The sequence below is a fragment of the Hyposmocoma kahamanoa genome, unplaced genomic scaffold (assembly GCF_003589595.1).
Source record: "Hyposmocoma kahamanoa isolate Upper Pololo Valley unplaced genomic scaffold, ASM358959v1 215, whole genome shotgun sequence".
Lineage (NCBI taxonomy): Eukaryota > Metazoa > Arthropoda > Insecta > Lepidoptera > Cosmopterigidae > Hyposmocoma > Hyposmocoma kahamanoa.
Genome location: NW_020653736.1, coordinates 2,629,149 through 2,653,613, shown reverse-complemented (window position 1 = coordinate 2,653,613; position 24,465 = coordinate 2,629,149). Strand labels below are relative to the sequence as shown.

The window sequence follows — 24,465 nt, the reverse complement described above, 5'->3', positions numbered from 1 at the left end:
TAACAACTTTTAAAGATTGTTGGTGCTCTAACGTAAACACGTTTCAATAAATACACAGTTTATATGAAAATTGCCTAACGCTTTAAAGCTAAAGACAAATTTGGTGGAATTTTCGCGCGTTCGCTTTTGCGGCATATTGGTCAGTAATAAAGTGTTTTTCTCTTTTTCCCGAATGTATTGAATGCAATTCCAGAATGTTTAGTAGCAGTAGAGCTCCTTGTGAAAGAGTTCGTCCACGGAAGTACTGCCACTTACATATTTCTACCGCCAAACAGTAATGTGTGTTTCGGTTTTGAAAGGTAAGGGTGTAGGCGAAACTACAGGCGTATGGGACTTGTTAACTTGTGTCCCAGATCTTTGCGATTTAAAGCTTTCCGTGGCACTGTAACTGTTATGGGCAGGCGTGTCGCTTAACACCAGTCGCACGACTTGCGCTTGTGTGAAGTTTTCGTCCGTCACTTGATGTCATAAAAAATGCAATTGGTTGTTGTCCAAAGCTAGAATGAATAGGCATTTTTTGGACAAACGCGTGCGTCAATTGTGTATCTAAAAAAAACATGGCGCTGGCGATGGCATGCCCATTTAATTCGTCATGATCGAGCGTAAGTGACAGCTACTTTATTAACCAACTTCAAGAAAAAGGAAATTCTCAATTCGACTGTGTTTTTTGGTATGTATGTATGTCTTTTTTGTTGGAAAGAGGGTACCTCAATTGGCCCCATTTAAATTTGAAGAAACTATTTGACCTCTAAGGGTGGCAAACTAGAGGATGAATCCGGTTTCGAGCACGAGAGATTTAAATGAAACTATCAAATAGATGTAATTCCACGAACTTTTGAGGTCTTTTTTTCTATAAAAAAGTTATAATATTTAATGTATTTATTGGAATGGTTATTTCCACCTAGCAATTTGGGGTGGGGGTAGATTTAACGTAGACAAGAAACTTATACAAAAATACTACAAACTATAAAACATCTGGAAATTAAAACAAATCTATTACCTTCTTATCAATCCACTCAAGTAGCACTGCTAGTCACAGGTCTGTGTTAACATGTATTCCGTTACACTCAACGTGGATTGGGTGAAATCTACGTATGTATATTATGATTATACACGGTTTCGGGAATAGTATCATCTATGACGTGCTGCTCAGCGCTCATAAAATTTCCTATTAATAATTCGGCAGTTTGCAGGTTTACTCGCGTTAAAGGTAGATGGATAAACATTTTATTCATCGGTTCTGTAGAAGCCTTTTTCGAAAGCACCATGTGATGACAACGTAATCACAGTACATTCACGATGTAATTGTTTTTGTGCTTAAAAACATACATATTTACGAGCGATGCACAGGCGGAGGCCGACTGTTACCGAAACCGCAACGAGAAATCCGCGAGTAAAAAGTGTTACAAATGACGAAGTGTTTTGTTCCCGACTGTAAGACTTTTTATTGGATAATGAATTCTACAGTGTAGAGGAATTTCTTTTAAAGAAATTGTAATTAAATTTTTAATTTGAAATTATTTAAATTTTTATTTGTGTTTTTGTAGTTATTTACCTTAATGACGATCATGTTATCCCTTGACTTTATATTTCGAATTGTGATATTATGAAATTGATAATATGGAAGTAATGATTCTATTCTATTCCCTAACATGACACAAATACTGATTACAGATTAAATAGAAAAGGAAAAATAAAAACATTTTTGTCATAGCAGTGAAAGAGCGCTAACACATAATGAGTTTCCTAAGGCGCAGCTTTTCAGTTAGAAGCAACGAGATGGACTAAATGTAGAAGTTATTTGTAAGCAAAAATATACGAATCAATACCACGAGTTAAATTGTTCATTGAAATAATTAATACAATAAAGTGTAAATAGTGCATCTAAAATAACCTATTCGATATTTAAGTGAATGTTAAAATGCTAAGTTAGACCGTAGTAGTAGTAGTAGTTCGTGTAGACGCGCTTTAAATTTTATAATTTTTTATTCAACAACGATAACGATAATAATGACGTAATAATTATAAAATTAACCAAAACCAATTAACGCAATTTCGGTTCCCAAATAGGTTTTTTTTATGATACCTAGTGAATGGACGACCAAGTTGTACGCCTGATGGTAAGCGACACACCTGTTTATAGCAGTTGCAGTGCCACTTAGAGGTTTAAATCGCAAAGATTTCGAGATCACTGCCACTGCGCCCGTCTCCCTGATACATAAGGTGACATCATGTGGCTGTAATATTACCAGCACCTTTACCATTCAAAACCGGAACACAGTAATGCTCACATTACTGCTTGACGGCAGAAATAGGTCTTACCGGGAATAAAAGCCGGGACCTTTTCAGCTACCCGTTGGGCCAGCGAATTGTACTCAAGTAATTTGCATTGTTATTTTTTTATTTCAGCGCTTGCAGGCGAGAAGGATGAGTCGATGCCGGGAGATGCAGCAAAGCGGCACACCATGCCGCCACAGCCCGCGCCTAGACCCACCATCAAGGACAAGGTATTTATGCTGTGATAAAATAATATAATTAAAAAGGTATATAATAGAATCGTTTATTTAATATAGCCAATTTTGCAATATTACAATTTAAAATATCATGTCAATGGGATATTTTTGTAACTTCAATAAAGTGGCGAAATTTTCAAAGTAGGTTTTTTTGAGAAATATCTATATATACTTTTAAAAAAACCCGTAACCAATAAAAGCAATATATCGTTTTCTCAAATAAAATCATCTTTTAAAATATATTGTCAAAAAGGTGTCTAAATAAATAAAATTAATTTTCAATTAGTTCAAAAGACAACACTCTACACTGCTTAATTGATTACAGCTAAAGTCAAACTACTTATTGTTCTTACACTTTTAATTATACTTCTCTCTAATTATAATACCAAAAATGACTTTAAAGGTGTCTCGTGAAAAGAACGAACGAAATATCCTAGGAAATTTAAAAGAGTCTAGATTGTGCATTGGTAATTCCGAGCTATTTATTAGCAATCTATTGTAATGTCAGAACTTCCAGATATTATCCTTTAAATTTAGGAGTCAACGAATGAAAGAAGTCAAATAGTTATAATAATAATAATGTGCCTAACAACGACACCAATAATTGCCTCCGTGGCCGAACGGTTACCATGCTGACCGCCACACAGAGGTCCCTGGTTTGATTCCGGGCCGGGATAAATATTTGTATGGACTATATTTATTTCTCTCGCAGTTTGGGTGTAATTCGTGGTTGTCTACCTATATGTGTGTCCATGGCAAACGCGATACAGGGTTTCCCTAGTTCCTAGTCCCTATGAGTGTGGGCGTTATTTGTTTATTTGTTAACTTATACCAAACTATGGACCTGCTTTATATGGCGCCCCGCAAATGTGTGTCTTGTGTTGGATACAAGCAACCGGCGAAAGTGTCCGGCCGCTGTAACCGGTGACTATGTCTATCAATTGTATGAGAATTAGAATATTCACTTCTACTTGCCGGTTGCTTGTATCCAACACAAGATCCACGTTTAGTATCAGAGCAAAGAAATTCACACTCACCCAAAACCCCCGATGAGAACCAATTTACAAAAGTTCATATCCCAAATTGATGCTACTGGCAATCGAACCTGGACCTCCTCATCCAGCGCCCACAGTGTAAATAATGTCAAATTCAATAATAGAAACTTATCCCTTATTTTCAAAATTCATAGACATAATGAAATGTAATATTGTTCACTGCATGATTAGACATCATACTATGTTCCATTTATGTGATAAATATTATAAATTGACAAATTTGACCGTTTCCTTAGATATCATTTTTTAAGGTAGTCCCACACTCGAGCTGGTCAGAAAAATTTTGTGATTCCATTTTAATAAGTCGACTCCTCGCATTTTATCATAATTCGCTTTATTTTTATGTAGGTTTGTTGTTACTCCACAGTAAACATCGTCGGTGTCTTATAGAAAGGGCGGGCGTAAGCGATATTTCGAAAAAAAAAAAATATGGAAGCGTGTTTTAGAATTTAAACGACTGTTTTATTTATATTTACGCTCCGTTGTAAAACAAAATTTTGGTAAGTTTAAGTTTTAAAATGTAATTTAAAACGGAATGTAAATATTTTAAAACAGTCGTGAACATTAATATGTGCTCCCTGAAAATATCGCTTACGCTCTTTCTACAAAACACCGACGACGTAAATTGGCACTCCTACAATTTAGATTGCATAAAGTAGCCTCATCTTTCATAGGAAATTGCAAATAAAATACCAGGTGAAGTAATACAACTATCAGAGAAAAATTTAAAACTATATTAAAAAGGTGCTGTTAAGTAAGGACTACACAGGATTAGTTATTGTAGTTAGGATATAGGATTACAAGATGCATGAAATTCATCTCCAGCTTTCACTTGATGTATTGTAACACTTACCTATAAGAAATAACAGTACAGTGACAAAGTCTATGTGTAAAATATTTTTTAACAAAAGCAATATGATTATTGTTGTAATTAATTTGATGATTTCAAGTGTAATTTGCTTAACTATGAAAAAAATAATTTTTTTTGAGTTTCATTAAATTTTTTAAATTTTTTTAAAGCAATATTTTTTTATTAAAAAAAACAAACAACAGAAGTCACCCTTTATATAAACACAAAAGTAACAATTTAGTAAGGTAAAGGTAGTTTTTTTGGCAACAACCATAAATGGAACATAGTAACAGAGTTCACCGGTAAATAACACATTTAGTTTGTTGTTAATAAACTAGTTTAGTTAAATTGACTATTACTAAGTACTGTTGACTAATCAATCATTCATGTACATTTTGTTGAGCATGGTTCATTACGTCTGAGATAAACATAGTTAGTTAATAGTTTATGAATTAATCAAAAACAAATAAAGTTTTGAATGATATGAACAATGTATTGCCATTTATTTAGTAAGCACTTAGCTAAAAAAGTGGCAGTTAATTGAATGTCATTATTCCCGCCCGATAAGCGCGGCTATTGGAGGTCTGTGGTCTCGGTCTACATCACTAATAAAAGAGTATATGCCCGTGTATCGTTAGTGCTAAAAAGGACGATTTATTGTTAGTAGACGTACATTCCTTGGCACTCTTAATAAATAGATGTACTATTCTGGAACCGATCAAACTCTCCAAGCAATGTACATCTATACTCTTACCAATGAACGCCTACTACCAAGTGATACGGTTGGACCAAGCTGCGTTAGGGGCTATGAATTTTCTAAATATGAAGTCTATTTATGTATACCTTCGATATGTTAACTCATTGACTGTCGCACGCTGCCGGACAGCTGCGGCGCGTTTCGGGGGGCACCAGCGCCTCCTCCGCATCCTCCCTCGAGGGGGAGTACCTCGCGCCACCGGACAAGGTTCATACTCCCCTGACGCTCGTATAGGGTTATGTTTCATTGACTTGAAATTATAACACAGCATTTCTGTCATTAAAAGAAACAACCTTTTTTTGTATGAAATTTACATACAAACCTTCATCAGCGATTCCTTCGACTTGTTTACTGGAATTTTCTAACGTGATAGAACAGAGTTTCTTTCATTGATTTGGATGCTGTGGTTAGTTTTTGAGTTCTTAGAAAATAACCCTGTATATACATATAGTTTGGCTTATCTTATTCATATTTTGAACATTTTAAATAAGAAGACAATAGATACAAAGGGCAGTTTTTTTAATAAAATGGAACAGACGTTAACGGCTGACGTGGTCTAGTAAATTTTTATTCAGCCTTGATTATTCTCAAATATTAGCTTTTTGGAAACAGATTTATAAAAGTAGGAGTCGGCGCTTTGATGCTGACGTCACTTTGAAGGGAAACCATTTTAAAGCTGACTTTCGTTACTTTAAAGATGAAGTAAATAATTAAAAATACAAATCGTATCCTTACACAAATATAAACTATTCTTATTATAAGGACTTGTGCATTCTCATTACAATTTATCACAGTTCATTTTTTCTTTGGATGTAGAAATTAGAAGTAGTATTTTTGTTTAAGTCGCACATGAGTAATGTTTTCATAAGACACTCGTCAAAAGAGTCAGTAGAACAAGAACTATATGACGCCCTATTTATCACAACCTTGCTTGACCCGTAGAGCTTAATAGAGAGAGCTCGCTTGGGCGCTGGGAATTACAAGACTAATTCAGGTTTGTCACGCATATTTTGCAAAGTTTGACTAAAATTCATCAATGCGAAATCTCCTGTTAATCTTTGCGGGTTGTACAAAGACATGTCAGGTTAACAACGCAAGAGCATGATATATTATCGCAATGATGGTTATTAAAATAATCTAGGACATATATTGACTCTGATACTGGTTCTTGCAGAAGCCGCCCGCCGGGGCGGTGAAGGTGATGCCAACAGCACCCCCTACTGATAAGAAGGAAGAGAAAAAGGAGAAGGTTGTTGAGCAGAAGAAACCCGCTGAGAACGGTAAGTTGACACTATGATGATGACCATTTGTTGAAGCATAATATAGTATTTTCAAAGAAGGGTTAATAATTTATTGATAGTCAGCAAAGCGATTTAGAAATGAATTAGAAAATAAATAAGAATAGAATGTAATTGATTATGATGATAATTCTAATAAGACAGCGTTGTTAAGAGTCCACTCTGGAAAAACAAAATAATAGCGTTTACTATGTACTTTTTTGACTTTTGTTTATTTGGTTCTTTTCCAGGCACAGACACGTCCAGTGATCCTGGTGTCACAAACAATGTAGATACTACGCCTAGGAAATCTAAGGTATGTGATATGTTAAAATAACCTACTCTTTATTAATTCGCCAATATATTTATGTAATGAATCTCTTACTTTTTCGAACGGTAGAACCAAGGCATTTGAAAATGATCACGGAATGTCACTATAAGTAGATATAATGTATCATACAAATTTGTAAATATAATTATTAGAAAATGCTATAACCGAGGCATGCCTTGCATATTGCATTTTATATTCAGTTCGCTCAATGTTTTTCAGTATAAGTTGGTCATTAAACTTATACAAATATTCCTTGTCGCATTTATAATTTTTATTATTTTACTTTTAATTTTATTTTCTGTTTTTTCCTCATTCCTATCCCATCAGGCGGGAGGTTTTGGTTTATTCGGTGGCAAGAAATCACCTGAAAAGTCTCCAAAAGAAAAATCGCCTAAGGTCAAAGACAGATCACCAAAATCGCCTAAAGACAAAAAGATCAAAGATCCTAAAAGTAAAGTCGCCATGCTTGATTCATCTAACGAGAGTTCAAATCTCGATAGTTCATTAGAAAAAAGCCCTGTTAAAACCGACGAGAAACCAAGCTACACAAAGCCCTATGAATACACAGATACTGAAAAGAGTCCATCGCGCACCAAACCTATACTTCAAGGTGCATTCAGTTATGACAAAGAACCGATTTCGGATGAAAGACAGAAATATCATGATGCCAGTCAAAGTCCATCCACCAGAAAGGCAGGCCTTGCTTTCAATTACGCACCAGGCCAAGACAAAAAGTTAGTTGAAAGCGCTGAGAAACGAAAAACACCAGAAGATCCTAGCAAGCTTATTACACCAGGCATAGATTACGTGCAGTCAGCTGCTTTGAAGGAACAGGCTAAAGCGAACGTTATCGATCCTACACTTGCTTTACTAAACGCGGAGAGAGCAATGCATGAAACACCAGTTGGAGCTGCCGCACCCGTAGCTGTAGTAAAACCTGAAAACGAAGTACAAGTAGTCATAATTACCGGTAAATATAATCCCAAATCGAAGAAGCTCGACGATGCCAATGGAACTGTTCTAGTTACAAAAGGAACAATTAACAAAGGCAACGGCAAGATTCAAACTGAAAAGGAATTAATTAATACGAAGTCTGGACAAATCACGTACACAAATCCAGCTACAGGAAAAGAAGAAACCAAGAATGGTCACGTTGATAATAAAACGGGACATATTCTATTTAATTCAGGTGTAATTGATCCCAAAACGGGCAAAATTGACCCTACTTTAGCTCAACAGTATTGTTTTGTGGACAAAGCTGATGATAAGGTAGGTGCCAAACCTGGTAGAGAAGTCGACTTGGTCGTCATCACAGCCAAATATGACGGCAAACACAAGAAATTAGATGCCTCTCACGGACATGTTGACGTTTCAAAGGCAATTGTAGGACCCGATGGCAAAGTATCTTCAAACTTTGGCGTCATTGATCCTAGAAATGGTAGAATTGACTACATCGACCCAAAAACCGGGAAGCAGGAGCCTAAACAAGCCTATGTCGACCAGAAAACTGGTAACATTCTTATAACTACTGGAGTCACTGATCCAAAATCAGGAAAGGTCGATTCTTCTCTTGGCCAGCAATTCAGCATAGTTGAGAAAGATGCAACAAAAGCTAACAGAGAAGTCAGATTAGTAGTTGTTACAAGCAAATACGATGTGAAGAACAAGAAATTAGACCCGCACTTTGCTCATGTTGACGCAGTAAAAGGTGTTTTGAGTGGAACTGATGGCAAGATCTACACTGAGTACGGAGTTATTGACCCTAGGACTGGTGATATCCAAGTTACTGATCCTAAGACAGGAAAAACAGACGTCAAACATGCTCAAGTTGACGCTAAGACAGGTAACATCCTGCTTTCATCTGGAGTTGTAGATCCAAGGACAGACCAATTAGATACTACATTGGGACAACAGTACAGTATTGTCGATAAACCTATGAGTACATTTGCCGTCGTACCTGGAAAAGAAGTGCAAGTTGTTGCTATTACATCGAAATACGACACAAAGAACAAAAAATTAGATAACCCTAACGGTTTCATTGAAACTTCTCAAGCCATTATTAGTGACAAAGATGGCACAGTCCATACAAACTTTGGTATATTAGATCCGAACTCCGGAAAAATATATTTCACTGAGCCCAAAACCGGAAAGAGAGATTCCAAACAAACCACCATTGATCCTAAAACGGGCAGCTTTCTCATCACCTCTGGAGTTGTTGACCCCAAAACTGGAAAGACTGACTCTTCCCTTGCTCAGCAACTCACTGTGGTTGATAAGGATGCTCCTAAAGGAATCCCTGAAAGACATGTCAATCTGGTCATTGTCACAAGCAAATACGATCCTAAAAATAAGAAATTAGATCTCTCAAAGGCTCACGTTGACACAATTCCTGGAAAAATCGGTGTTGATGACAAAGTTCTTACCGATTACGGTGTTGTTGATCCAGCATCTGGTCAAATTATAATTACAGACCCTGTAACAGGTAAACAAGAGGTGAAGAAAGCCACTGTTGATCCTAAGACAGGAAACCTGTTACTTACTTCGGGTGTTGTAGATCCGCACACAGGACAGATCGATCCTAGCCTTGGACAGCAGATAAGTATTGTTAATAAACCTAAAGATAAGTTTGCCGCAGTGCCAGGTAAAGAAGTACAACTGGTTGTTATAACAAACAAATATGACTCTAAGAATAAGAGGTTAGATAATCCCAATGGCTATGTAGAGACCTCAAGAGGCGTCGTTGCTTCTGACGGAAAAGTTCACACGAACTTCGGTATTCTTGATCCGAAAACGGGTAAGTTTGAATGCATTGATCCTAAGACAGGGAAACAGGATATAAAGCAAGCTGTTGCTGACCCTAAAACTGGGCATTTCATTCTGACATCAGGCGTTGTTGATCCGAAGACCGGAAAGATAGATTCTTCTTTAGCACAGCAGCTAAGCATTGTTGATAAAGACGTAAAACCAGTTGAACGTGAAATTCATTTGGTTATTATTACAACTAAATATGACCCACGAACGAAAAAAATTGATCCGAGCCAAGCTCATGTCGATACTGTCAGTGGAACCATTGGACCTGATGGTAAGATCAGAACTGCAGTTGGAGTTGTTGATCCAGCAACAGGGGAAATCATTATTACAGATCCCAAGACGGGGAAACAGGAGGTCAAGAAAGCACAAGTCGATCCTTCTAACGGACATATGCTCATCACAAGTCAAGTTGTGGATCCAAACACTGGAAGAGTCGATCCAACTCTTGCTCAACAGTACAGTATTGTGAACAAAACCGTTACACCTATTGCTAAGCCAGTTAGTAAAGGCGAAGTTCGACTCGTTATTGTTACAAGCAAGTATGATCCAAAAACCAAAACTGTAGACGCCGGTTCTGGAACCATTGATGCTTCGAAAGGTTATGTTAGTGCTGAAGATGGAAAGATTCATACAGATTTCGGCATTATCGATCCTAAATCGGGTCAGATTCTATACAAAGACCCAGCAAGTGGAAAGCAAGAATTGAAGCAAGCGGAAATCGATCCAAAGACAGGAAATATTATTGTTACTACTGCAGTTGTTGACCCTAAAACAGGCAAAGTGGACCCCTCATTCGCCCAGCAACTTACTATTGTAGACAAAAACAACGTGTTGCCTAAAGTAGCGCCAATCACCCAGAGAGCTAGCGCGTCCCCAGCAAGACAGATCCCGTCCCCAGTAAAAACGCCTGCTTCCACCCCAATGCAAACTCCTTTACAATCGCCGGTACGTACTTCATCGCCAGTAATTGCTAGTTACGCGCAGAAAGCTTCGCCTATCACTGCCGTTCAAAGAGCGTCGCCTGTTAAGCCTACAACGGCTCCTCCCGAACCACCCAAGAGGAAGATTGTCAAAATCATGGTTGTGTTCACTAAACTCGACCCTAAGACGAAGAAACCCGATCTGTACACCGCTGAAGTGGAACATCTTACTGGCATTCTTGATCCTAACGGCCAGATTGAAACTAAGTATGGTGTAATAGATTCTAACAAAGGTACTATTGTCGTTACGGATGCCGCAGGACAGAAACAAACCAGGGATGGTACGGTTTTGCCTGAAACTGGTCAAATATTCATCCATTCAGGAGCAGTTGATCCTAAGACTGGCAAAACTGATCCTAATTTAGGAATGCTTTTGAGTGTTGCCAAACAAGATGATCCTGTTGTTGAAATTACAACTATTACTGGCCAAGTTGACCCTAGAACCGGAAAGGTTAATATTGAAACCGGTACGATAGAACACACTAAAGGCAAAGTCGACGCTGATACCGGACATATTTCAACGAAGTATGGCGTTATTGACCCTTCAAATGGAGTTATATTCGTTACCAACACATCTGGCGCACAAGACACCAAACCTGTCCATATTGATGAGAACAACGGCCAAATTACTGTCACTGGTGCGATCGATCCCAAAACTGGCAAATCTAATCCAACTTTAAGTCAGTTAATAGTTGTGGGAACTCACATTGACCCAGTAGTTGAAGTAACAACATTTGTCGGAAAAGTTGATGCAAAGAAGGGAGTTATTGAACCCAAACACTCTGTCATTGAAAGTACTACTGGTCAACTTAACCCTGAAACCAACAAAATTGATACTAAATATGGACAAATAGACCTAGTTAAGGGAACAGTCACATACAACGACCCAAAGACGGGAAAATTCGAGAGTAAAGAGGTTAAAGTTGATCCAGTCACTGGACAAGTTTTGCTTCGAAGTGGACAAGTCAACCCGAAATCTGGGAAACCTGACAAGGATGTCGGTAGATTAATTTGCTTGAGAATAATTCAGAATAAAGTCGATCCTGTATCTGGGAAGCAAATTGTTGCTAATGACCCCAGAAACGTTAAAGTTGATCCTAAAACCAACCAAATTTGGGTCGCTGGACCTAAAGATCCACAAACTGGCGAAACTTTGTTCACCGCTGGACAGATCGATCCAACTACTGGATACATTATAACAATCTACGGACGTTTGGATCCAAAGACTGGAACCATCGTACGAACTACAGACATTGACAAATCGCTCATAAAGGTTGATCCTGTTAACGGACAAGTCTATACAGCTACTGGCGATGTAGATGAGAACAATCAACCTCTCTACTCCGTATCTCAAGTCGACCCTGGCACCGGGGAAATCTACACCAAAGTGGGAAAAATTGATCCAAGAACAGGCAGGCTCGTTATTGTTAAGATTTTCATTATCACACAAAAGGACGATAAAGGACGCGTTAAAGAGGTTGATCCTAAAGAATGCACTATTGATGAAACTACGGGAAGAATCATTACAACAAAGACAGTTTACTTGTATCAAATTGTGGACCCCATCACCGGTGAAACGATTGACGTAGATCCTGATGACCCGAGACTGAAGGGTGCGAGAACAACTGTCACTCAGACAATGACGTTATCGGGCAAAATAGATCCTGTTACGGGCAGAATTAAGACAGAATACGGAGACATAGATCCTGACACGGGCGACATTGATCCAAGCACCGCGGTTAGAGATCCAGTTACCGGGCAGCTCATATTACATTATTCACAAATTGATCCTTCACATTTCGGCGATAAGAGTGGAAACTATACTATTGAGAAGGAAACCGAGGATCTTCCTGCCAATATTGACATTCAGACAGTAAACACTCATAAGTTTTCCACATTTGGAAAGGACGAGAGTCCTGCGCGAGGCGATGATCCTAAGAGTTTCACGGAGTACACGACCAGTGAACATATTAGACATCAGGGTTACGTGTCATCCTCTACCCCGAATTCCTCTAAAATCCCCATATCACAGCGCAGCAAGAAAACTCCCACACCTCCTGTAGTAGTCAAGACTACCACCAAGCAGCTACTGACGAAAAATGATGATGGTGTCACGCACAATGTCGAGCAGGAAGTCGAGAACTTAGGAACCGGTGAAGTGACATTCTCGACACACACAAATAAGGTTCGTTTGTTACTGTACATACGTTTTGAGTAACCTTAACAGGCAAGAGACGCCACCCAGATTTTTCCTTAATTTTGTTGTAATGTGTGGCTTCATTTAATTATTTTTCTCCAATTTTTACTTAAAGCTCAATGCTTCTGTAGATTCAATGTTTATTATGTTATCGTTCTAACAATATCATTCCTATGTCACTTTTATTATTCATAGCCACCTTTATATTCAGTCTTGATATTGGTAGAACAGTAGCTAGTATTCCCTGTAAATAGTTAAGCATGCTAGTCTAACCCCATTAGGCGGAAAGCCTGGAACCGATGGAAGGAAAGAGTCCATATGTGACCGCGAGAGCTGTTACCACGCGGACAGCTACTACACACCACGACCTTGACACGAAAGCCAAGACCCAGCAAATGGAGGAAAAAACTGTTGCTCACACATTGACGTCGTCAGCTACAAGACAAGAACAACGAGTTCTCACACAACAAGTGAAAACGACAGTGACAACAGGCGATCAGGTAACATTCAGACCTATTTAAATAGGACGCAAGAATATGCCAAAATGTTGCAATATCATGATCATTTAGCATGGCATCTAGTTTGATTTTTCCTTGTTTTCGGTTCTTTTATTGGTTCATTCCATTGGATTATTAATTCATTTTGTTTTCTATTACCTTTTTAAGTGACAGTTTTTTTTTAAATTCATGCGCTTCATGTCTTCTAGTAGAAGTGATTTAATATGATTTTCTTGCTTAGTTTTAAGAAAAAGCTGTCACCCATTTGCATGACTGATTGTGTTCTAATTTTCTTTTTTTTTTTTATTTTCTTTCCATTCCAAAATCGACATCAAAACTGGACATGAAATTATGGAACCACTTGTGCTTGAAACGCATGAAATGAAACTATATCCAACCATGAATTGGACAAATATTGGCAAACTTAAATTGAACTGTGGTTTTAATAAAACGACTGATGGTACATAACATTTTGGCCTCATCTATTCACCACACTATACCATTGACGCACGGCCAAAACCAAACATGGACGAAATGACACTTCAACATTATCATATGTATGACGTGTTAACCTGAGTTGAATTATAACCTGACCATCATTCGATCTATGTGATTATTTGGCAAATCCTTCGACCAAATATCTTCAAATCCAATTTATCACTTGGACAATCCTGGTCACTTGCCAAATAATTCTTTTGGTGTCAAACTTGATCCTATGGCTGACTTAATCACTGGAACTAAACTTGGTCATCATCTAACCATCACGGTGATCAGCTTACTAGACGCGGCTCAGAAAGTTCGCTGAGTAGTGGAGATTCTGGTACACCGATCGATTTCGAAGAAGGCGCCGGTGAAGGACATTATTATACGACGGTTAGTATGGCCTATGTTCTCTAAGATGATAGTTCAATTGTGATAAATATTGCATTTGTCGTAATTGTTATCAGTTAATAAAAAAAAGGGTTAGCCATAATGTAACGTCTATGAGTTTGGCCTTTGACTTTAGTAAAAGTATACTAACTTATAAACACGAAAAATAGCGTTCGTAATTATTCGTGATCTTTGAGATTACGCTATTGATGTTGTAATCCTTTGTATCTTCCCATGGCTTGTAAAAAGTACATTAAATAAACCAAAAATCAACGACAATGCTACATTATAATAATCTAGTTGAACTGTTATCGAAAACCAAGAGCGTTCTCCACCAAATAAGTTAGAGAAACAGTACACGAAGAGTGAGTAAAAATTACTAGGATATTCTATTACTTGTCGTTTCAATCGTGTTTGTGTTAGCATGCACTTTGCATTTTCGTAGCATGAAATTTGACTGGATCATCTTACGTGCCCTAGTATATTTTTCTTCTTTTTGCTGTAATGCCGATTTTGCATTTTATGAGCTTTGTATTTGAATCAGGTATGTACAAATTCGATTGCTATTGTTTTATTTATTTTAAAATGTCCATTAACTCTGAAAGGACTTTAATTAAACTAGTTATAATATCCATAAGGCGTCTGTTGAACCTTGGAAATCAAATCAATTACCAAGTCTAGGTCTTGTAAATGGTATCTAAGAAAACCACACGGCTATGCTCTGCTTTTATAAGCACGTTATAATTACAAAGTATAATAACATTGTGTAACAAAATTTAAAGCGTCTAAAAATATATTAACAAAGATGACTTTCCAGGAACCGGGCTCGTATCGCACGACAACAACGAGCACCGTCATGGGCAACGCGCCCTTCGGCACTATGGTCCATGGGGCTACTGCCAGAGTGAGTACATCCACAATTATTAGTCACGTCCATTCAAGAAAAAGGTCACATTCTATTCAGTAGGGCTAGCACGACAGGGCGCGACTTGCACGAGAGCGACATATAGAGCAAGATATTATTATTCTCTATGCGAAAATCCATCTAAAGTCTAAAGTAGCATCTTTCGGATTGAGAATACGGTAAGATCTGATCAGAGTAAGGGAATCAGTAGCAGTAGAGCTCCTTGTTAAAGAGTTCGTCCACGGAAGTACTGCCACCTTACCTATTTCTGCCGCCGAGCAGTAATGTCAGCATTATTGTGTTCCGGTTTTGAGGGGTAAGGGTGCTGGTGAAATTACAGGCACGTGAGACTTGTCAACTTATGTCTCAGGGTGACAAGCGCAGTGGCAATGCCCCTCTGATCTTTGCGATTTAAAGCCCTGAGTGGCACTGCAATTGTTATGGACAGGCGTGTTGCTTATCATCAGGCGCAAGACTTGTTCGTCCCGTCACTTGATATTATAAAAAAAAAGATATTTTGTGGGGTCGTAGTCATATTTTAGTCTTACATTGATAAAAGAAATCTGGGTTTGTAATTTATATTATTATAAGGTTTTGTAGCATCCTAACTTGCAATTGTTATTTCTCCAGACAAGCACAGGCCCGCAGCCGGAGGTAGTGCCCGAAGAGGGCGAAGCGCCGCCAGACGGCGAGGTGGTCTCCTCGCAGACTATCAGCTCCAAAACGCGCACTGTCGAGACTATCACGGTAGGATTGCCACGTTTTAATAGCATATAATATGCTTCTCAACCAGAATTGCATTCTTTATATTTATTTATGTAATTTAGGAGTCAGCGTACAATTCTCTATAGCAGCATCTACTTTCGGCTTTAGTTTCTAAGTTAACATTGCCAACATACATTTGTGAATGTTTGCAATGTAATACCTTTCACTAACGGTGACAGAAAACATAATGATTAAACCTGCAATACCTGGGGGCCTACTATGAGCTCTTAGAGCAATCCTATTTAAGCCTGTAAGTTGGATTGCCTGTCAAATTTATACTTTGACCTCACAAAAACAATTCACTGTCCATGCAGTTTACGTTCCCCATTCGGAAACCGTTCACCTTTTCTTTCATAGCGAAATCGTATCATGATGTGCCATTTGCCATGCAAATGGCGGTCTCATCTATAAAAATAAGCAATTCAAAAAAAGTTACTCCGTGGCTAACTTCTTTACATTTTGTTATATTTTAAGAAATTTCGTTTAAGTTTGATTATATTTTCAGCTTCATTTATTTGTTATCTTTATAAACTATATAGCCGATTGTCAATAAATAAACACTAGGTTTTTGAAAATTTTAGTTCAAGTTTCTAATCTTTAAAGTATTGTTGATAAATTATTGGCATGAATGTTATTGCACTTTTTAAATGGAATTTTAATAATTTTATTGACCGAAAATCGTAAAGCAACTTTTAAATAGTGCCAAGTTTGACTTTAATGCGACGTACGAATTCAAGATACGTTCCAATCATGTTATCAAATTACAAACTCACCTTATTAATTTCAATGATAATGACTAGACCTGACATGTAATTTTGTCGTACGACAAATTGTAAAATATGATTGAAAAGTTGCCGATATTACAAAACAACATAGTAAGTATAATTAATGATAAAATTAATAAAAAAAAACATAATTATTCTCATTTTGAACACAACCGGTTAATTGTGCTTGAACGCTCCCAGAATAGTAGATCTGTCTATTTCTTTCATATGATTAAGTATGTAGTTCCATCTCGCTCTTGTTAGATGTCAGCTAGCCAGCCAGAGACAATAATTAATGTTTAAAACCTGTCATGCCATTCCCGTTCAACTTTGTGTAGGTCATGATACGAATTTAAGCAATACAGTTTTACCACGTCAAGTGAATTGCATGGAACTTGCCTGGCTGCTTATAAGCTCATAGTAGACCCCTTGGAAGGGTTTTGCAAAAACATGTGAAGTCCCCAACTGACGTGGGCTAGCCTATGGCCGTAACGATCTCCTTCGAGGAGACCCGTGCTCAGCAACAGGACGTATAATGGACGTATAATCCTGCACGATATACTGAATATAACTAACTAGAGCATGACACTTTCTAACTTTGTTTCGGAGCGATTCTACCTTCATTTAAGAAATTACTACGACAAGAAGATTAGACAAGATTACCTCATTTAACATTAATCTTGTTCAGTTTTCGATTTTTCGTAAGTATATTTCATACTACGTTAGGAGTGTGCCATTTTATTAAAGTCTTACTGTGTGTGCAGTACAAAACGGAGCGCAACGGCGTGATTGAAACGCGTGTCGAGCAGAAGATCACAATCCAGTCAGACGGGGACCCCATCGACCACGATCGCGCCCTCGCCGAGGCCATACAGGCACGTCTCTATTTGTCTCAGTTCAGAAAATTTGAACTCTTGAAAAATTGACGAAAGGAGGGATAATTTTTCTCCTGTTTGCAGTTTTATTAACGCCCAACTTTATTAGATTAAAAATCTGCTACTACAAAAGTACTTCTATAATAGAAAAAAACAAACCTTTAACAAAACAAACATACACAAACAAAACATTAAATGTCTTGTAAAAATAGAATAGGTCTTATTCTTGTATATATTCATAAAATGTCTTTATTTTGACGCATTTGGGTATTAACAGAAATCGATGGGTTGAACTCAGGTGGTTGAAGAAACCAACGCTAAAACTCATGAGACTTAATCAATATTTTAAAATGAACAATTTTGTTTTTTCAACTTTAACAGATGTTCATATAAAATTATAATAATGATGTTTCAGACGTTATCACTAAATACCAAACTATAATGTAGAAACTTATATGCCACTGTAACAATTAGAGACACAAAATTTATTCAGGGACACTACCCAGACTACTTATTAGACATGAACCAATTAGGAAACAAATATTTCTGTTTTAGTGTATTAGGAGATGAACCCAGGAGTTCCTGATAAAGAATTATAATGCCTGTTTACAAAAGTTGTTATCTTCTACACAAGTTGTATATTTTGCATAAGTAGCACCAAATTTCTAATATATGCTTATTGTTGTATTACAGGAAGCCACTGCGATGAACCCAGACATGACAGTGGAGAAGATCGAAATCCAACAACAGAGCACGCAGCCGTAACGCGGCATCACACCATCCGCTATCTTGTAATTTGTATACATTGACTGTCTGTTACGTTTAATATACATCTTAATGTTTATATATCGCGCAATGTATGTCTGATTGAAGACCACATTTGAAAACGTCTTAAATTGTCAATATACAATTACTTTCGTAATTTGATCTAGTGACATGTCTTAGACGCTTTCAAACGAGGGTGGTGGTAGTTTTTATTTTATCACCTTGCATAATGCAAAACGGAAGGTATGAAAATTCTTATGAACATTTGTTTATTTATTAGTTATTCAATGGTAGCTTTTGATTTTGTAGATCATCGATTCTCGTTAGTTTTCATTAGACGATCTGTGCTATTTAGACCGAAAAACATAAAGGAGCTGTGTATCACATATATTAATCACATAAAATAATAAACTATAAAATACATTAAACAAACATTTCATTGCAATCGCAGTGAGTTCCACAGGGGAACTAATTGAATCCCTCAATATTTACAATTTATGAGTGAAATAGAGTTGCTAGTTATATGGAACATATATTTAAACTTATGAAAAGAATAGAAGTATACAACATTACAGCATGGCGGCGAAAGTCATGTATAAACATTGTATGTATATCGAGGTACATACAAGTAGTTGTAAGCACATCACTGCGAATATTATTATTAAGTTATTTAATTAAACGTTTATTATTAATTAATATTACGAGTTAATTATTCAATTTATTATATTTGATGTTGTGACGTCAGAACGCACCTTTATTTTAAAAGTTAAGGAATGCAATTTTTATATATTGTAATGTAAAAAATATTGTAAGTTGACATTACAGCATTTTTCAAAGTTTTTTTTAATTAAGCTTAGGCTAAGGCAAGTGAACCTTCCGGCTTTGTAGTACGATTAATGTTGCCATAGTTAAAAAATAAAAATAAATAATCAAGTGTTCGTGTAATAAAATATAATTCATGTTACAATTTCTACGGAATAGCTTTAAATCATGTCACACGATTTAGACCACCGTTCTTAGATTAAAAAAGAAAAGCAATTATTATTTAAATTCTCAATCAATACAATGTAGCACGGGACTAAAAGATTTTATTGCTTCAATTGTAACCTCCTTAAATGAATATGAAAACCCTTTTTATTCAGTATGACGTCACTTGGCGATTAATTTAAATGTGACGCCGTTATAGGCAACAATAAAAAAGGTTTTAGGGAGGTAGACAATTACAGATTCGCAAAAAAACTAATGTACGTTGTTAAAAAAGAAATTTTAATGTCGTGTTGCTAAATTTTCACCACCTAGGTGCTATACTTTAGGGTTAGTGTTACACCGGAATTACACAAACGTGTTAGTGCCCGTTATTGTACGTTTTTTCCTTAAAAATAAAAGTCTTGTTTCTTTGGCATTAAGAAAATCAAATTGGGCTTAAAAAAACATGTTGTGCTTTATTTAATTTGATTTTTTTCGATTGATCTTAATATCATACTATTTTAAGGCCAGGCAGCATTTTAAATAGCACAATCGTTATGAGGATTAATATACAAATGAAATAACTCTGAAGACAATAACCGTTCCTGGTTTGAATTTCTATAAAATTATTACTCAAGAAAAGTATCAATACGCTTTACTACTTTTCACATCCTGTATAGGAATCCTGATTATCAATTTGTCTGGATTATCAATTTAGTACCAGTGATGTTCAACCCCCAATAATACCAGGGTTATACGCATTTGTATATAAATTTTTATTAATAAAATAATAAAAATCACATCATTTTTTATATTAAATATGTAAAAACAGGACATTCCAAGCCGGTTCAATTAGTCTAGGACGATTTCTAGATCGAACACTCGCTAGAACATGACACAAAGTGTGCTTGCTAGTTTCTACAAAATGTACTTGGGGTGCTGTTGCAGTTTTTGGCTTAGGTTAATAATGTCCAATTGAATTTATGTAGTTCTAGTTTTTTTGCGACTATCACATTTTTTTCGACATATAGCGTAAGTCCTAAACACAGTTGCCAAATAAGAAGGTCAGCAATTAATAAATTACTTGCCTATCGCACATTCTTTTAATAATAAATAAGTCTAATAAATCTCTATTGCTTCCAATATAAACAAAAGTATAAAACCCAACTACACTTAAGATTCTAAGTAAACATCTGCTGCTCCTCTTCAGGACATTCCCGTACGTTGCTACATAAGTTTTGTTTACAGTGGCCCTCCGTATCTACCCTAAGGGTATACGAGAAGGGTACTATAACCTGTGCAAGCAAGCCTGCACAGGGACCTTTTAAGTCACATTCTTAGCACAGATCAGCCAATTTACACAGATTTCATCCGGTTCTCGGGTGAGCAGCCCCGGGTGCACGTATAGTACCCATCGTATTGTCTAGATAGGTAGCGGAGTCTAGATAGCTGTTGGAACTCTCTTTCCGCTGTGCATTGCACAACTAACGGTTGCCACCGTTAAGCCGTTGATTCTAAAGTCCCCTATTCAGGACAGTTGCAGCGCTAGGTTTTAGTCAAAAGTCGGCTTCTTAAAAATGCAACAGCACCTCTAAGGAGCTATATTTCACAATCTTGTATCGCTAGACTATGTTTGTAATAGTATACAATAAGTCCCCTGATTGTAAATCAGAATAAGTGTTTTCTCTCTTATTTTTATATTTTGACTATATTTTTTATTTCGAGACATCTTCGGATGGTTTAGTTTTGTAATGACGATGGGAAAAGGTTCCAAAATGATTTAATTATGCACGACAGTTGTGGAAATTATTTATTTATGAAAATACAGATCATTGAAGCAAGAAAATGGTGGAACAAACTTGAACTTCATTTAGCGACCAAAAACGGAGTCCATAAGTCTTCGGACGCTTTTACCCACCAGCGGAATGAAACCTAATAAACAATAAACATTATAAATTTAGTTATTTGACTTTCACTTAGTATGACTTTAAAAGTAATTACATAGATAATGAAAACCGTATTACCAAACTTATGAATCGAGGAATTTTATATAATAAAGTAATAAAAAATGTGTACGCCTACTACACTTTCAACTAAAGTACAGGGTTCCATTTCCTTCAGACAAAAAAAGATGAACCTTATAATATTAAAGTAGGCTACAATCCAGAATCACACCACAAACTGTGACATGCAAGCCCTATAAACACAAATAGGATCAATGATTACTGCACACATTGGCACATTTAGCGGAACAATAAAAGATCCCCAAAATAATGCAGTGTTTTTCGAAAGTGTGGTTGGTTATTTTACTTTTTAATTTCCTATTGCGTTCTTGTTGAACAAGTTTTTTATTTATTAAACTTTGATTTAATCAATGTTAAACTATTATCCTTTTTGTCAGTTGTTTCTGCTTTGTCATAATATCTAAATAAGGGATTTTGTTTAATTTCGCCTTTTTTCAATGAAGGTTGGATAAGACTACTCAATCGATGTTAAAATATGTGTCTAAATTTTATTTATAAATATGTTCATGTTACTATTTGATATCCTCGCTTTGTTCCGTTAAATGTGCCGGTGAGTGTAAAACACGTACCAAATAAAGTGTCGGTATTGTAATGATAAAAGCGTAAATAAATAAAAAGGTGTTATATGTTTGAACCTTTTTTCGTCTTTCATCGTCCTTACGTTATGTATATCATATATTTATTGAGATGTTTATTTTTGTAGTCCCGCCCCGATCATTTTGTACCAACATACGATGAAGTTATCGATAAAAAATATTACAATAAAAATGCTTTGTTTTAAAAAAATAAAATATTCGTTTTATTTATTGTACTAATGTCTTCAAATAAGACAATATCTAAATATTGTGGCCACGCGCGCGCCACTTGTGCACACTAGATATTGTATGAAAATTTGCAGTGCTCGGCTGCAGTAACACAGACGCGACACTGCAGCGCTTCTGCATCCGTCTAATTTGAAGGCACCCCTAATAGCGCATTTACACCGGGATGTCTACCGCATTCGGCAGGCCACTTCGCCTTGCCGATTGCCGAAGGCGACGTAGTCGGCGGCTCGGCGGCAGGGTTTACGCCAAGTCGGTTGCCGTCTTCGCTTACACGCGTTTTCCACCAAGGATATGGTATATGAAGAGGTCAGGGAAAGAACGATCAAAGTCACATCAGGAGAATTTTAGGAAAAAATAATTCGTAATTTTAACAAACTTGAATATTGGTGAAAAAGACACGCACAAATTAATACTACTTCAAACAATGTCAATGCTGACATAAATGTATGTAAGGCTACGTAATCCATTTTAACAAAATATTTTTAAATCTTTTTTAACTTTTGTACCATTTACTATTTAGTCAAGTACCATTTAGTCAAGTATTTTTATGATTAAAAGTAAAAACTAATTATTCAGGACATTGAACCTTATTAGCCTCTTTCTGATTTAGGCAAATTACGCTCAGCGTTTATTAAACTGCATGGCGGTACTAAAAACGAATTTTGATTGGTCATTCTTTCCCTGGTCTCTTCATATAATTTATTTGAGTAAATAGGAATCGCGTGCGGCCAGCCGCCTGCGACCGCGGTCGTTAAACGACTCATTATTTACACCGGGTAGTTTGCCACTTTCCGCGGGCAAGTGACTGTCGTCTGACCTGTAAATGCGCCATAAGTTACCATTTGACTGTAATTTAGGTCATTATCTACAAGGAAAACAAGTTTTAGTCCCTGTGAAACAGTTGAAAATGAGTTCCGGGGCTGCGGGATTTCGTTCCCCACTAGTCTACCGAAAAAAAATTTAGCTTCCAAAGATTGTAGAAGCGTATTAATTTACAATACTTTCCAACGTTGCTTACAAAAAAAAATTCGAGGTCAAAATTCTAAGAAGTAATTTTTTGACGACCTGGTGGGCCTATATGTGGTATGTGGCCTAGGTCAACTAAACCCGTGTTCGATTTCAGGTAGAATAAATGTGGGGTGATTAATTTTTCAACATTGGTTCTGATCTGGGTGCTTTGGAAAGTGCCCCAGAGTAAATTCCATTGCTCCGGTACTCATAGTACACGGAGTTCCCCAGTTTGAGACCAGGTAATTAGTGTGGATGTCTGACAATGTTGTTTTAACAAAATTTTGACATTTGTGATGGTATACTATCATAATCTCGATGTATTATAGTGTAGGTAATGATCACAACACCAACTAAGAGATACTGTAATGGCGCGCCACCCGAAGTCTAGATGCCTATTTTGCATGGTGCATTTTGATATTTATTTGGTTTTTACACTTTTAATTTTCGCATTATTTTAGGCTTTAATTTTATTTTTAAGTTTCTTAATATCAATTGTATTATTTTGAGATTGTTTTTATTTTGAAGATTTTCTTTTTGTATCTGTTTTGACTCTGGTATTGTTAATTTTATCGTAGTTTATGAATTCTGTATTGTGTAGGTTAGTAGGTTATTCCAATCATTAGATTTTTTCTTAGGCTTTCTTTTAAATGTTTTATAATTCTTTATGTATAGATTCATATACGATGTACTTTGCATTCGGATAATATCACATTATTATGTGTAGACTTCTCCAAGCACTTCAATAAAACGCCGTATTAACCAAACTGATTTATTAAATTATCCATTTCTCCAACAATTTACATTACAACCTTAAAATATACTCAACAAAATTACTAACCACAAAATATCGTTATAATTCCTGACCAATCTAACTTCAACATTTGATCAAATACGAATACATAATTTTTTCTTTTAGTTATAGACATTGACTTTTAAATTGTATTGGCAGGTCAATGTCTAAATCCCTTCTTTTCAATTCCCGCCATTTTTTCTCAAGTAGGGAATTTTAAAAGCAATGTCATTGGCTAGTTGAACCGGTAGATAAAATGTTCGGACCAATCACAATGAACTCCGATACGCCATCTACACAGTAACATTTCGGAAAATAATATCAATGAACAAACTTTTAAATGAATATACAGGCTGTATATTTGAAAGTGAGACATATTCAGACATGTCATAGTAAATCATGTTACAACTTAACATAGACTAAAATAAAATTAGGATATGGGATAGAACAAAAAATAAATCAACAAATGTGTTTTGAAGTGTAGATAGGAATAAACCGATTCCCTTTACGCTTAAATTTCGAGTGCAATGGGAATGCTACCAAGCGAGCGCCGAGTGAGATAGCAACAATAACAATGATTTCACATTTACGTTTTAGGTTATGTTAATTGTTTTTTACTTGAACTATCATCGAAATGTT

At 36.4% G+C, this 24,465-nt stretch overlaps 2 protein-coding genes across 4 annotated transcripts in view; one reads left to right on the top strand and one right to left on the bottom strand.

Annotated features, from left to right (window-relative positions):
• LOC113227789 (protein 4.1 homolog) overlaps positions 1-18,853 on the top strand; it is a 141,531-nt gene extending 122,678 nt beyond the window's left edge. The window contains exons 9-19 of one of the 3 annotated variants that reach the window (XM_026460789.1): positions 2,410-2,507; positions 5,305-5,382; positions 6,350-6,455; positions 6,704-6,768; positions 7,111-12,759; positions 13,053-13,271; positions 14,043-14,141; positions 14,956-15,042; positions 15,673-15,789; positions 17,336-17,446; positions 18,140-18,852. In XM_026460789.1, the coding sequence (XP_026316574.1) occupies positions 2,410-2,507; positions 5,305-5,382; positions 6,350-6,455; positions 6,704-6,768; positions 7,111-12,759; positions 13,053-13,271; positions 14,043-14,141; positions 14,956-15,042; positions 15,673-15,789; positions 17,336-17,446; positions 18,140-18,211 (6,701 nt within the window). In that variant the 3' untranslated portion in view covers positions 18,212-18,852. Of the gene's footprint in view, positions 1-2,409; positions 2,508-5,304; positions 5,383-6,349; positions 6,456-6,703; positions 6,769-7,110; positions 12,760-13,052; positions 13,272-14,042; positions 14,142-14,955; positions 15,043-15,672; positions 15,790-17,335; positions 17,447-18,139 lie in introns of all 3 variants that reach the window. The other 2 variants (XM_026460791.1, XM_026460790.1) reach the window with 2 other exon arrangements.
• A 2,123-nt stretch (positions 18,854-20,976) lies between these two features.
• Positions 20,977-24,465, bottom strand: part of LOC113227790 (pancreatic triacylglycerol lipase-like) — a 51,938-nt gene continuing 48,449 nt past the window's right edge. The window contains exon 13 of the mRNA XM_026460807.1: positions 20,977-21,109. Coding sequence (XP_026316592.1) covers positions 21,048-21,109 — 62 coding nt within the window. The 3' untranslated portion in view covers positions 20,977-21,047. The remainder of the gene's footprint in view (positions 21,110-24,465) is intronic.